Source organism: Pelophylax lessonae (genome assembly GCF_965119305.1).
Source record: "Pelophylax lessonae genome assembly, chromosome: 8".
Taxonomy (NCBI): domain Eukaryota; kingdom Metazoa; phylum Chordata; class Amphibia; order Anura; family Ranidae; genus Pelophylax; species Pelophylax lessonae.
Window position 1 is genome coordinate 139,946,576 of NC_138775.1, and position 15,483 is coordinate 139,962,058.

Below are 15,483 nucleotides of genomic sequence, written 5' to 3' on the forward strand. Positions count from 1 at the left end.
TTGTAAATTAATTCTGAATAAAACATTTGACAGTGTAATTTTATGAGATATTTTACGAGGGCATGCTTAGGGGTGGAGCAGGGTAGGGTTTGGGTGGAGCAGGGTAGGGTTTGGGTGGGGCAACAAGTGGCAAGTAACTCTCAAGGCCTGGCTAGTAGCTCAGGACTTGAAATTTTGAGCCCTGTTCTATGTCATTATATTATTTTTGCAGTTGTGAGAACACAATTTGTTTGCAGCCACCCATATAGTGTTTCACACAGACACTAGGACAGTGTTTTTCAACCAAGGCACCCTTTTTACAATGGCAGAATCTCGAGCCACACCAACCAAAAATGTCGAAAAAATTTAATTGTTTCTTACGTCAATGGGATACTTGAGCCTAGGACGATCCACACAACCGCTCTATTCTTGCAAGAATAGCGCTGTATTATTGTTATTATTGTTAACGGAAACTGCATTTTTTTATGTTGTATTATGCTTGCACATCTGCTTCAGTTTGGCCGCAGCGCAGGTGTAGCGCAAGATACCAGCGGTTTTCATGTGCGTTTCCTGTGGTTTTCCTATAGACTTCTATTATGTCCCACATTTTTGATATGCTTTCAGAAAATGCACCAAAAATGTAGGACATAGTAGAGGTTTATGAGAAGCCCCAACGCACATGAAAACCGCGGGTATTCTGCACTACACCTGCACTGCGGCCAAACTGAAGCAGATGTGCAAGCGGAATACAACATAAAAAAAGCATGCAGTTCCATTAACAATAATACAGTATTTAAAACCCACATATCTAATGTATTTTACATAATAAAAAAAAAAAAATTGGTGATTACTTTTAAAAGCAAAAAAAGAAAAAAACACAAATCACCAATTTCTTTATTTTTTATGTAATATAAATATTCATAAGATATGTGGGTTTTAAGTACTGTATTATTGTTAATGGATGGCATGTCTTTTTTTATGTTGTATTCCGCTTGCACCTGCGCTGCAGCAAAACAGAAGCAGACGTGCAAGCAGAATACAACATAAAAAAAAGAAGTGCAGTTTCCATGTTCAATAATACAGTATTTAAAACCCACATATCTTATGCATATTTATATTACTTAAAAAAAAAATTGGTGAAAGCAATACCAGGTAAAGTTAATGACAGTCATATCAATCCATGTAAATCATGTAACTTACGAAGCCAGAGGAGTCACTGAAGAGCCTCCTCCCTGTTATCCCTCTTCTCACACACACTACTTGAAAAGCGCGCCAGCCAAGAGCAGCTCCCAGGACTCGTGGCTCTCACCTCCCAGCAAGCACTTTGTATGCCGATCACCGGTTGGCACGACGAGGCCGGGAAGGCCAGCACAGCTTCCCGAGCGCATGTGGCAGCGGGAAGGGAATTTAGCCGTCCCTTCTGGCATAACCATATAGAAAACTTTATTTTTTTAAGATTGCTGCAAATTGGGTTAATTTTGCCGTGGCACACCTGGGGACTCTTCATGGCACACCTTTGTGCCACGGCACACTGGTTGAGAAACCCTGCACTAGGACAATTTGATTTTAAGGAAGAGCGGGATAATATACACATTTACATTCTGAACTCCAGGTATGGTTTTTATTGCATAGGTTACTTTATTCCAGCTTGGATCAACATTAGTATACGTATTCCTGACCTGTAGGATCAATGTGGCAGCAGAAAAATCAAGTGTAGCAGTTGGCGCAACTACGATTGCCACCGGTTTCTGGGTAACGTACCAAGCAGCTACCCTTCTGCATGGTGAGTACAGGAGGTTGCTAGCTCAGCTTTCCAACAGGAACTGGATCACCCCACTACCCCCCCCCCTCCTCCCCAGTCCCCTTTTCCCAACCCGGGACTGGCATAGTGAGTGGCAATGGAGCATTGGCAACAGCCATTTGCATTTTTTTTTTCTTTGTTTGCGTGGGGCTACCCTCAAAATCCTTACCAGACCTGGTTTGGAACCTGGGGGGGGGGGGGGGGGGGGCCTCCTGCCGTTCCCCCCCCCCATTTTGGAGTGGAGTTCCCCCTCAAGATTCTCAGAGCGCAAGTCGCACCACAAGTTGGATCATCCTGATCCGACTTGGATGCGACTCCTATTCAAATCAATGGCACCTCATAGGCAACCATTGATTTTGAATGGAGGCAGATAAACTCTGCTAAAAGCCAACGTGGCCAAACATGCATTAACGCCAATGAAAAAAGCTACTAAAAGCCCTTTTTTACAGCTGCTTTTTCCTGGCATAAGCAGTGGCTCTGCAGCTCGTTTTATCTAACGCCCTGTGTGTGTGAGGCCTAAAAATGAAAAAAAGGGTTATAGCTCAGTGAATTCAGCCTTCAGGGTTGTTTTATTTAACCTGTCCTTCCAAAAGAGAACATAGTCCGGAATATTCATAGCCCAATCATGCAGGAAGCCAAGATTTTTCAATATCCGTTAAATCATGGGGGACTATTTACAAATTTTCTGTAACACAACGTTTACCCAAATATTAAAACATTTTTCTAACTGGATTCCATTAGAAAAAAATTGTGATTCCTTGGTGAAATCTGCACGAGTTATTTAAAAATTGACCCTTTGTTTATTGGATTGGGAAAAAAAAAAAAAGCAAGTCCGATTTTATTTTTTTGGGCAAACACAGTAAATTGATTATGATCAATGATTAATCAAGCACATGCTATAGTATACAATTTTAATTAGGTCTATTTAAGCCAATATTATAAATCTAAAATTTAAAATGAAAGGATAAAGGATCACCTCAACGCTTTCATCATTGACCGTATTTTCCTCTCTCTTTCTTTCTTCCTCTTCTTGTTCCAATTCTTTGATACTCTCCTCCAATACATTTGGCCAGAAATCTCCTTCAAAGTAGGGCAACTCCTTGGCACTAGTAAGCCTGTCTTCTGTTGCCTGTTTGAAAATGTCCTGAAAATAAAATATATACAAAATAATTATGCGTTTTAATAAAAAATTAAAATTGCCAAAAAACACAAACTCCCTACACAGGCTAAATTCTGAAAAACATTAACAATCCATGATGCATCATTGTCTGGGAATTAGGGCCCATTTATACAGTGTGCAGTGGTAACATGCCCTTTACACTACAGCACACTGCATCACTTTGTGTATATGCACTGTCACTCATTTTGACCAATGGCCCATACACACTATATGAAAATCTGGCAAACGTTTGGTCCCGTTTTTCTCAATATTTTACAAGTTGGAACCGAGGAAGGATATAATGTACAAAAATTCTCATATACGGCAAAGATTTATTTATTTTTTTAAATTTATTGTTTCTGATCATACCCAGTCTTTCGCATCGGATATTTCTCACCCGAAAATCGTACAAAACTGGTACACATTAAACGAAAATCGTTCAGTCTGTTCTCCTATGAGAAACACTTTGGAATTCATCCCTTTGGAAATTTTCATTGGGAAGATCGGAATCGGCTGTTGAAAGTTGTGTGCAAACCATCAGAAAATCGAACGATTGTTCCTTGGACGAAAATGTTCACCAGATTTTCTTATAGCGTGTACGAGGCATTACTCTGCAATGCACACAGAACACAATCTGTGCTACAGCAAGCTGCAGCACACCTAGGATACATGTGTGCTGCAGTGCTCAGCAATGAAAAAATAGAACAGAACAGGAGTTTTCACCTGACTTGGAGTCCATTCAAAATGAATAGAATGCACTAATAAAGCACGCTCTAAACATTATGAGGCAAAGCCTTGGAGGGCAGACTACCATGTTTCCCCAAAAATAAGACCTACTGTTATTTTCGGGGAGGGCTGCAATAAAAGCCCAACCCCGAAAATAAGCCCTAGTTTAGTGTTTGTAAAATCCTAGAATCCACTTTCATACTGTTTTATATAAAGTCCAACGTGTGTTTCTGTAATCGAATAGTGTAAAATACCTTTGGTACAGTGCCGCTTGGCACTGAGCTGATTCCCTGCTCTGATCTTCTCCTCTTCCCATAGCCGTCAGTAGGGGATCTCAGCCCCTCCCCTCTGCAGTGTTCAGAGAGGGTCACAGACGCGCCGAGCATTATATTATAGTGTGAAATACTTTCATTACAGCGCCGCTCGGCACTTACGTGACCCCCCCCCACCAGCTGTTAAGTTTTGGATAGAGTGGGGAGGGATTTTACCCCTGTAGGATTTTTATTGCTGGCTGTGCCCCGTTATATGCCCTGGTATAATAGGGAGATTCATCCCCCTAATTGTCCTGTTTACAGTTATTTAAAGTAAAAGAAAATCCAAAATTTTGGGTTGTCACTCGGGACAGTTACGGAGGGGAAATCTTTCAATGGGAACATTAGTTCTGATAACCACCAGGGAGTCAGTCATTTTGGAGGGGTTTCCACTTACTTCCCGATTTGGCTATTAATCTCCCTGGCGGTATGTTTATTTCAGATTCTAGGCGCTGAAAGCGGTACCCTTATTTTGCACGGAAATCTGTTCTGTACATTTTAAAACTCACTTTCCCCTGTGATCCCCTGCCGTCCTCCCACCGTGAACTCCGCCTATGGTTGGTGGAACGGAATTCCACTGCAAAGAAGCTGCTGCTAAATCGAGATTTTTAAGTTTGGAGAAGCTTGCTACACCATGAGGAGTGTGCGCCCCCCCCCCTTGTTTGGTCAGAGGTCTGATGTTCATACTGTCCAGCATACTTTCAAAAACCGCAAGGGGATTGGTTACATCTATGGGAGTACTCCTGGCGTTGTGAGTTCCTGTGTGCGATTGACCTTTGTAATGAGGGTCAATTTTGTACCCTGTAAGAGGCTCTTACACTTGAGTGCTGGTGCCTCAATCAAGCACTGACGTCATGATTTATTGGACACTAGCTTTGCACTTATCTTTCTGTGTGGCTATGGACTTTATATACGATATCTGCCTAGCGCTACACCTACCTCTACTACTTAAAGTATTACAAAATGATGACAATATAGATAATACATTAGTGGCTTCTAAGCACACACAAAAACAATCCATAGTTACCTTGTAGTCATGAACAATACGTTCTGACACAGCTTTATCCAACATTTTCTTATACCATTCCTGCAAACGTTTGGGCTTTGGTATTTTCTGATCGAGAGGATGGCAATGGAAAATGTAGTCATCTCCTTCACTAGGAGGACAAGCCCAGATATGTCCAGTCGTGTACCTGTGTAGAAATGTAGAAAAACCTTGCAATGTTATTGCTATATTTTTAAAGCTAGTTAAATATAACTTGCAAGCCAGGAAATATTTAACCGCTTGCTTACTAAGCACTTATTCCCCATTCCAGCAATGCCTATTTTCAGCGCTTACACTATGAATGACAACTGCGCGGTAATGCAGCACTGAAAAAAATTATAATTTCATTTGGGTACACACAAATAAGAGCTTTCTTTTGGTGGTATTTAATCACCACTGAGTTTACTTTTTGGCAAACAAAAAAAAAAAAGACTTGTCTTACTGTAAAAGGCCTTTTCTCTGATGTTCATTGATGGACACAGCTCCAGATCATCTAGACCCATAGGTTTATGCTGTCCCCTACAGGAGTAGGAAAATACGTAAAGAAGCAGTGTCAGAAGAACATAAAACCCAACTCAATAGAGGGGCAGGTGCTGTGTCCGTCAATGAACATCAGAGAAAAGGATTTTACAGTAAGATAAAAAACAGTTTTCTCTTTCGTTCATTGACGGACACAGCTCCAGATTTTTTTGACCCTTGGGACCTCCCAAAGCAGTGTCAACATGAGGTGTGGGAAGAGCACCATAAGAAACTAAATATAGCCAACCAGGTAAAACAGGAGCTCAACCAGGAACAACTGGACCTCACCCGACAAATAAAAAACACCCTCAAAGAAGACTAATCCTCTCCAACAGCAGCCTGCAAAACCTTGCAGCCAAAAGGAGCATCTGCAGAATTACTTTATAAAATTCTGTGAAAGTGTGCATAGACGTGGCAAACCTGCAATACCGACGCCTGATGATGGAAGGCCCAAGAGAAACTAAGCGCCCTCATAGAATGCGCCTAAACTGGGTAAGAAGGATCCTGACCCTTAATGGAGTAGGCCTGCACCATTGTCTGCCTGATCCATACAAAATGGTCACAGCAGATGCGGCTAGCCCCCTTCTGGGGTCCATCCGTAAGGACAAATAGAATTCCGATTTTCGCAACGACTCAGTTGCCGCCATGTACACCCTGATTGCCCGAACAACATCCAAGGAATGTAAGGCAATCTCTTTTGGATGCTTAGTCTTAGGACACAAGGAAGGCAACACAATCACTTCATTTAAATGGAAACCAAAGACGATTTTGGGAAGGAACAACTGGCAGGAACAAAGCACCACTTTGTCTGTGAACCACCAGATAGGGTGAACGACAAGACAATGCAGCCAACTCCGACACCCTGCACACAGAAGTAGTAGCAACCAAGAAGGCTACCTTCTGTGACAGAGTAAGCTGAGAAACCTCACAAATATTTTCAAAAGGCGGTTTCTGAAGAAACGATAGCACTAAATTGAGGTCTCACGGAGGTAACCGAGACCTCACTGGGGGAGACAGGTGGCGGACCCCCTGAACAAAAGGTGTGAACCAAGAAATTAGTGGTCAATGGGCGCTGAGAGAAAATCGCCAGGGCTGAAATCTGGCCTTTGATGGTACCCAAGTCAAATACTGATATACACCTCTTTGGAAAAAATCCAAAACACGAGACACCGAAAAGGAACGGGGGAGACCCCCTCGAGACTCACACCAAGCAATGTACGTCCTCCAGACTTGATAATAAATCTTCCTAGAAGTAGATTTTCTAGCTTTTAACAGTGTAGGAATCCCTAATTCAGACACCCCTCTATCCTTCAGCACCTTGCTTTCAACAGCCAAGCCATTAAAGCCAGCGACTGTAAAGCAGGATGGACGATCGATCCTTGAGCGAACAGATCTTTTCTGAGAGGGAGTCTCCAAGGGACATCGGCGACCAGCTGTACTAGGTCTGCATACCAGAACCCGTGAGGCCAGTCCGGAGCCACTGGGATGACCAGAATCCCTCCTGCCTCGATTCTTCGCAGGAGTCTTGACAGAAGAGTTATCGTGAGGAAATGCGTGCATCAGACGATACTGGCCCCTAGGAGCCACCAGAGCGTCAGTGGCATCGGAAAGAGGATCCCAAGACCTTGCTACGAATATCTGCACCTTCCTGTTGAGACGCAAGGCCAACAGGTCCACATTGGGAGTCCCCCATCGGAGACACAGTGGATGAAACACCTCCTGGTGGAGAGAACATTCTCCCTGATCCAACGACTGCCGAATGAGGTAGTCCATCTGCCAATGTTCTACCCCTGGAATATGCACAGCAGAGATGGCTGGAACAAAGTTCTGCCCACCTTAGAATGCCAGCTACTTCCCGGGCGGCTAGGGCACTTTTGGTGCCCCCTTGAGGATTGACACATGCCATAACAGTGGCATTATCCGATTGAATCCTTACCGGGGTACACCTACAGACAAACCATCCATTGGGTCAGGCAAGGCCCAATCGCCTGAATTTCCAGGATATTGATCGCCAAGGCTGGACTCCTTCAGAGTCCGAACCCCCTGAGCACAAACCGTGCCCAGGACACCTCCCCACCCAGACAGGCTGGCATCCGTGGTGACCACCGTCCAGTACAGGAGGAGAAACGATTTTTACTGTCCAAGTGCCGGAGAGTAAAGCCACCAGATCAGGGACCCCTTCGTACCCCGGCTCACCAGGATCAGATCTAGAGACTGTGGGTTCTTGTTCCATTTGGCAAGAATCTCTTATTGCAGAGATATGGTATGGAACTGAGCAAAGGGAACCGCCTCGAAGGTGAAGACCATCAAGCCTAGCACTTGCATACAAGTCCTGAGAGATGACTGCCGGCTGGACAAACAGGATCCGTATCGCATCCTACAACTTTTGGAGTTTCACCTCCGGAAGAAACACCTGGGCTGAGGCCGTGTGTCCAGGGTCAGGCCCAGATAATTCAGCTTGGTGGACGGGACCAGAACAGATTTTTGGAAATTCAGTTTCCATCCGAACTCTTGCAGAGTTCACACCAAATTGCACCAGCGCAGCCAACGCAGCAGCAGCTGCGTCCTCCAATTTCAAAGTTTCCCGCTATCAGCGCATGCACTAACGCTTTTTTATGCGCCACTGTAGTGGAAGAGGAATCATTCTCACTATCATAGCACTCAGGGTGCATGCACACAGACCCGGTAGGGTGACTCGCATTTGCAGAGGCAAAATCAACCTCAGGATCTGAGGAGACCGAGGATGCAGGTGAAAGCAAAGGACGTTTTTTGCTTGGCTCACAGGTACACTAGGACACAGTAGGTACCACCCACCCCCCCCCCCCCCCCCCAAAACCACGCTTTGCATGGCCGGAGACGTCTCCGCTCCAGGCAGACCACCTCTCCATCTTGGAATGGGGGTGCTGCCGGTTCAGAGGCACATTGCGACTCAGGTTGTCACCAGGGCTATGTGTCCTTGCGAGGCGTTAAAACTCTCCGGCCAGACCCTGTCCAGTGGGGCCATGTCACGGCCAACCTAGTGCGGAGTCAAGGTCGGGTCACATTTGCTGGCCAGACTGTTATACATTTGGCAAACAGAAATTTTTTTGCCTTCACTAATGGGCACTGACGAGGTTGCACTAATGGGCAACGAGGTGGCACTAATGGGAATTGAGGTGGCACTGATCAGGAGGCACTGGTGGTCATTGATTAGCAGTAGTGATGGGCACTGATTTTCAGCACTGATGATCACTACAGGGAACCAATGTCCCTCTAACAGTAGCCACTTAACGGCTTGCTTCTTTTCTTCACGCTGACAGCGTGAAAAAAAAAAAAAACAGACAGACATAAACCGGCTTCTGTTTACTACCGTGATCATTTGTCATTGGTTGACAGCTGATTAAGTGGTAAAGGGCCAGCTGTGATTGGCCCTTTATCCTGCTCAGTGAGCAGCCGAGTCCAAAGGACACAGCAATTACAAAGCATGCCCTGAGAGCAGGAGGACATCTATGTACGCCATCCTGGCATTTTAAGCCCGCGCTGTAGCCTTCTTTTGGATATAGCACCGGCGCAAAGTGGTTAATAAATGTAACTAATTTTAACAAGGTTGACACTTAAGGACAAAAAGCCAATTTTGACCTACCAGTAAATTCCATATTTTGGCGTACAGGGCAGGAAGTCATAGACCACAGGTTATAGGACGCCTTCAATTGATTGGATACTTGCTAAAGCTTTGCTGGGATCACCACCACTGCACCCTCATATATGCCCACCCACTCCCTGGGTCTCTAGTTGTGTCAAAGAAAATGATCGTATAAGGAACAGCGTTAAGTTCAGCCCTTCCAACTAGCCCTACTGCCCAAACAACTACTGCCCATCCTGCAACCAAAAAACAACAATACCCCAACTACTCCCTATAAATAAAGATAATGTACACTATATTTACCCTACAAAAACCCCAATCCTTACGTAAGAAACTCTCCTTGTGGCCAGGTCTCCAGGGTGTCCACAAATCTCATTTCATCACTAAAGGGGGTGGTCTACATGTTAGAATGTGATTGTGGTATACAATATATGGGACAGACCTCCAGGGAGCTTCAAGTGAGGGTAAAGCCTCATACACACGATCAGATTATCAGACAAATTTTCTTCAGTTCTTTGTTGCATGCTAGTCTCATATCGAAAGTGAAGAGATAACTTTGAAACGAAAATTCTCGTATGACAAAATTCAACTTCAGAAGCGATGTCATGTGTTGGAATTGTTTTGTAATGTATTCTTTTGTTTCCAAACATGCGTAGTCTTGCTCTTACGAGTTTTTTCGGACGATAACTGTACTGATTAAACGAAAATCGGACGTTGTATTCACATACGAAATTTTTTTTTCTAACATGCACATCCGGTTTTTGTCGTACGAAAATTCGTAATCGGCTGTCGAAAGCACTATACTAATGATTTGAAAATCGGCAGATCATTCAGACAAAATTTTTCTCCCGATTTTCTTATCGTGTGTACAGGCCTTAAGAGAACATATGGCCAATATTCAAAAAGGTAAAAAAAAAGTGTTCCCAAACATTTTAGAATGGTACATAACAAAGACCCTTCGAGAGTAAGATTTTGGGGGATTGAAAAGGTCATTAAACATTGGAGAGGGGGAATTGGATTAGACAGCTAAGTGAAAGAGAATCCTTTTGGATCTACAAGACTAAAGTTCTTGCCCCTCTAGGTATTAATAGCAATTTTGACCTAAACAGTTTTATCAGCACTAAATATTAGTATTATGGGGTTATTATTTAACAATAGGAGACTCTTAAGCATATTCTGGTTGTAATAATTTAGAGGAAGTGGTTTGTTAACTTGTATTGTTTAAGATATCATGTGATTTTATGGTTTAGTTTGTTTGGATCAGACTAGGATAAATGGGTAACATAGCATTTTTTTGTGCTTTTAGATTAATATGAGGATGTGTATGTTCACTCTTGAGAGTGTGGACAAACTGGAGACCTGGCCACAAGGAGTGCGTTTCTTAAAAAAATTGGGGTTTTTGTAGGATAGGAAAAATTTAGTGTACGTTAGTCCCCATTTTATATATATATATATATATATATAGATAGATAGATAGAGAGTAGTTGGGTTATTGTTTTTGGTTGCAGAATGGGCGGTAGTTGTTTGGGCAGTAGGGCTAGCTGGAAGAGCAGAAATTAGCGCTGTTCCTTATACGATCCGATTCTCGAACGTCACTTCCTAGGACGTCCCTTAAGGTTCTATTCTATCCTGCTTAGCCGATACGTAATTTCCGGTGGATGGGAGCAGGGCGGAAGTACACATACCCACATGCTGAAGGGAGGAAGAGCTGATGAGGTGCGGTGACACATGCATTAGGAGTCACCCATTCTGATTCCTCTCTCCCGGTTCGGTATACAGGGGTCCACACTTACAGGTGGGATGAGCCGTTATTTTGGATGCTGTATCAGCAACATGTGCTGATGACATGCATGTTTTTTATACACTTTTGTGATTATTTTTAATCCCTATGTTACGTTTTATATAATAAATAGTCGAAGCAGAGAGCACTATGGTTATCTTTTATAATTTTATGGCCGCATATGATTGATCGAAACCCTAAGAGGAGGTGAGTAAAGCTTAGACACCTAGAGGAGGAGTACCCTGGTGGCATTCAGTGGGATAATCTTTATGGTAAATATGACTCTGTAGTGGGGTAACTATTTGGAGGTGAGCAGGCATTTTAGCCAAGGGTTGTGGTCAACAAAATTCAGTGGGTTACAATTTTTTCGGATTTCTACTTTGAACTGTCACTTGAATCACACAGCGTTGGATTGCACATATTTGGACTTTATCAGCGTTCATTTAATTTGTTTTTTCAATATTTTATTGCCCTTATATTGGTTGTTCTACACTGAGTACGGTATATGTTTATTTGTTTTGAAAGCTTAAGGTGGATACACTCTGCCAAGTGAAGGCAGCAATGAATTTTTAGCCTCAGTCAAGGCCATTACATTTTCATAATGGATTTTGGCACATAATTTAATATTGCACTGATTATACATGTTTTTTTTTTTACATACACACACACACACACACACACACACACACACACACACATTATATATACATACACACAATAGGTAGGACTCCTTCCAACAACTATAGGTATTTCTGGGATGTGAGCCACACTGTACACCTTCCTAGCTATTTACTAAATATATGAATTTGGGAATCATCCAACCTACCCCTATAAAGAGCAATATCTTCCACTAAGAGGTGAGGGGTAGGAATCCCAGTACTAGATACTAGGAAATAACCATATGATGGAGAATAGGAAAAAGGAAGGATCTATGGAGACTTCCTTAGAACACCACAGCTTGGCCATAAAAAGAGGACCTATCTGCCAGTGGTCAGGTTCCACAAAGGCCTCTAAACCTAATCTACCCCTTTAGGGGGGACAGTGCAGAAGGGAACTGTTCTAACAGCCTGCTTACTGTCCAAATGAGTACAGGACCTTCTACAGTGATAAATATTTTGTAAGGATGACAAGAGGGGCATTTACATGCTTAACCCTCACTCTAACAGAAGGCTGCGCAGACTTGAAAATGGTTCTGTCCCAGAGATTCAAACTCAAGGGACAAGCAAGGTCAAATGTTCATTTTGAGGCCTCTTAGGATGGGGAACTTGACTATGCCCTCCCTGGTCAAAGTCCAGTGAATACCCCCTAGAACGTTTTGATCTGAAAAGACCAGGTTGGAGCCATGCCCAGATATCAGAAACTCAAAAGGGAGACGCCGACAGGGTACTGAGAGACTGCACAAGAAGGGAAGCCATGCTAAACAGGAATTCATAAATCTCACAAACTCTGAATGAGGTACACAGGGAAAAGTCTGCTAAACAGAAGTAAAGGGTGGTAGGCGCACAGTGAACGGCTGCCATACACACAGGCCGAATGTCAGCCGGTATTTATTGAACCTGCCGATGTAGTCAGAAATTTGGCCCATGTGTACTAGACTTTAGTGTTGAATGGTTTGTCTCAACTCTCTAACAGCCAATTTTGCAAGACCAGCATGGGCCGTAAAGGATGTTGAAAAGAAAACACATGCAACTAACCTTTTTTTGTAATCATTCTGTTTGTAATGTGCAAAGCCCCTGCCATGTGGACCTTACTATAAAGGCTAGTTATAGATTGGGGTGGTTGTCACTTATCTGTACTGTACACATTTGATATCTTAAGCTGCCATAGTGCTTTTGCTGTGTGCCCAATGTGTTCCTGTACCTTTAAGGAGGAGTGGGCTCCCACAAGGCTAACCTGCCCTTGATTTATCTACTGCTATATGTGCTCTAATTTGCAAGAGACTCAAACTATTTAGGGTTAAGACCACAGTACACAGAGGAGCCTTGGTAAAACACTGTCTTTCACATACATTTGCAAATGTGTGCAAATAAAACCACTGTTTTAACACAAACAAATATAGACATGACCAATTAGGTTTTGTTGCAGGCTAGCTGGTAAGTGTGCTGGGAAATTTTCTGTTTTTTCTAATGAGCTAAGCTTATTATTGCAGACTTTAATGCCACTTTAAATGAATAAAAGCAGACCATTGTTAACACCCTTGTCAGTGTTAAATGGTTTGTCCTAACCCTCTGTCAATTTTGCAAGACAGCTTGGGCTGTAAGGAAGTTGAAAAACAACAGACTTACTGGCAAGAACAATAGTGTTACAGAGGGTTACTCAGAAAAACCAAGACTGGTGTGGTAATGCTATGGGCACACTACATCCTATATTTTTTTTTTTGGCTGCATAGATCCATGTTCTACTATACAGTTGCACTCTGCTATAAAAAAAAATACACTACTTACCCAAGTTTCTTAACATATTCAAGGTATCCAATTAAAATCTCATGGTAGACTGCTGTCCTCAAGCTTTTTGGTTGAAAAAAGTGAACACTATCCAGGTATGAGATGTATACACGCCTAGGAGGTGGGAATAATAGAACATAGTCATATGGAATTGAGATAAGGTATGTGAAATGAGGATAATGATAAATTGTATAATTACCTCTGGTTGGGTGGTGGGCAGTCTGACCCATACTCCTGTACATGCATGCCAAAAAAGCACAACTCAACACCATCTACCTCTTCAAAAGCAAAAAGGGCCTTTGTACGGTAAGGGAAAGACTCTGCCATTTCCCCTGTATCCACAAACCTGAAACCAAGTAAAAGGGAAAACAGAATGTAACTTTTTTTTTTTTTTTTTAATTAATGCAAAATTTTAAAAACTGGGATGCACTAATCAAGGACAAAAAATATCTTAACCCATTTAAATTTAAATAAAAAAAAAAAAAAATAGAGCATCCAACGTTTTTGAAAATACATTTCCTTTGAGAACTGAAATTTGCATCTGTTATGCAACTGTTCTGTAAAATGGAATAAAAACAGTAAATTTCCCAAAACAGACTTGCTTTCAATTTTATGTAAGCAACAAAAAGGGAAACTATTTTTTTTAAATTTCACATGAATTATGCTAATGAGGTGATATGTCCTTACTGAACTCCTTTTCATTGCTACAAAACAAAGCATATTGGTAGTAGGGATATTGCTTTGCTAATTTCAACAGACAGCATCTCAGTTTTGCTTCTGCTAGTAAATAGAGATCAGCGGTCTGTTCTCAAGTTTAAAACAGAGCATGGAAGAATTAGAACTCATCTGTTTTCACACTTATTAGTGGCTTTGTTGTATTGCCTTCCTCTTGCTCACTGTCTTGGTGCCTAAAGTTCCCAGCTGGTGAGGGGGAAATGTAAAACAGGGACATAGCTTTAAAAAGTTGACTAAGGTTCTATCTTTAGCCTACTCGAAAAAGGATTTTTTAAATTTTCCTCTTTGTTGCCATTAGAGATCTTTTGAGGCCTCATTACCTGTCTAGTGAACTTGTAGTAACCAGGACAGTAAATCAGGAGAAATCGCTCTAATGGAACACTTAATGAAAAACAAAACAACGCTAATAAACAACCTACGTACACACATGGAGGAACCTCACATATGGAGGTTTGCCTTCCCGCAGGACCAGGACCTTTTATATACACACACACCGATTTAAAAAAGAAAACCCAAATGGGTCTGCCTAGGATCAAGCAAAGCCCAGGTCTCAAATCCAAAGTTTGTGGTAAGGCTTAAAAGAAGTAAGGTATTAAAAAAAAAAAAAAAAAACCCAAAGAAAAACAAACATACAAATTCCCCTACAGTGCATCCGGAAAGTATTCACAGCGCTTCACTTTTTCCACATTGTGTTATGTTACAGCCTTATTCCAAAATGGATTAAATTCATTATTTTCCTTTAAAATTCTACAAACAATACCCCATGACGACAATGTGAAAGAATTTTGTTTGAAATCTTTGCAAATTAAAGAAATTGAGCTCAGGTGCATCCTGTTTCCACTGATCATCCTTGAGATAATTCTACAACTTCATTGGAGTCCACCTGTGGTAAATTCAGTTAGTTGGACATGATTTGGAAAGGCACACTTCTGTCTATATAAGGTTCCCACGGTTAACGGTGCATGTCAGAGGAAAAACCAAGCCATTAGGTCCAAGGAATTGTCTGTAGAACTCCGAGACAGGATTGTATCGAGGCACAGATCTGGGGAAGGGTACAGAAAAATGTCTGCAGCATTGAAGGTCCTAATGAGCACAGTGGCCTCCATCATCCGTAAATGGAAGAAGTTTCGAACCACCAGGACTCTTCCTAGAGCAGGCCGCCCGGCCAAACTGAGCGATTGGGGGAGAAGGGCCTTAGTCAGGGAGGTCACTAAGAACCCGATGGTCACTCCGACAGAGCTCCAGCCTTTCTCTGTGGAGAAAGGAGAACTTTCCAGAAGAACAACCATCTCTGCAGCACTCCACCAATCAGGCCTGTATGGTAGAGTGGCCAGATGGGAGCCACTCAGTACCATGACAGCC

General features: G+C 42.5%; 1 protein-coding gene across 1 annotated transcript in view; it reads right to left on the reverse strand.

The window, feature by feature from the left end:
• EP300 (EP300 lysine acetyltransferase) overlaps positions 1-15,483 on the reverse strand; it is a 141,264-nt gene that overhangs the window by 5,445 nt on the left and 120,336 nt on the right. The window contains exons 25-28 of the mRNA XM_082266481.1: positions 13,586-13,732; positions 13,387-13,500; positions 5,004-5,169; positions 2,757-2,924 (exon numbers count right to left, since the gene is read on the reverse strand). Coding sequence (XP_082122607.1) covers positions 2,757-2,924; positions 5,004-5,169; positions 13,387-13,500; positions 13,586-13,732 — 595 coding nt within the window. The remainder of the gene's footprint in view (positions 1-2,756; positions 2,925-5,003; positions 5,170-13,386; positions 13,501-13,585; positions 13,733-15,483) is intronic.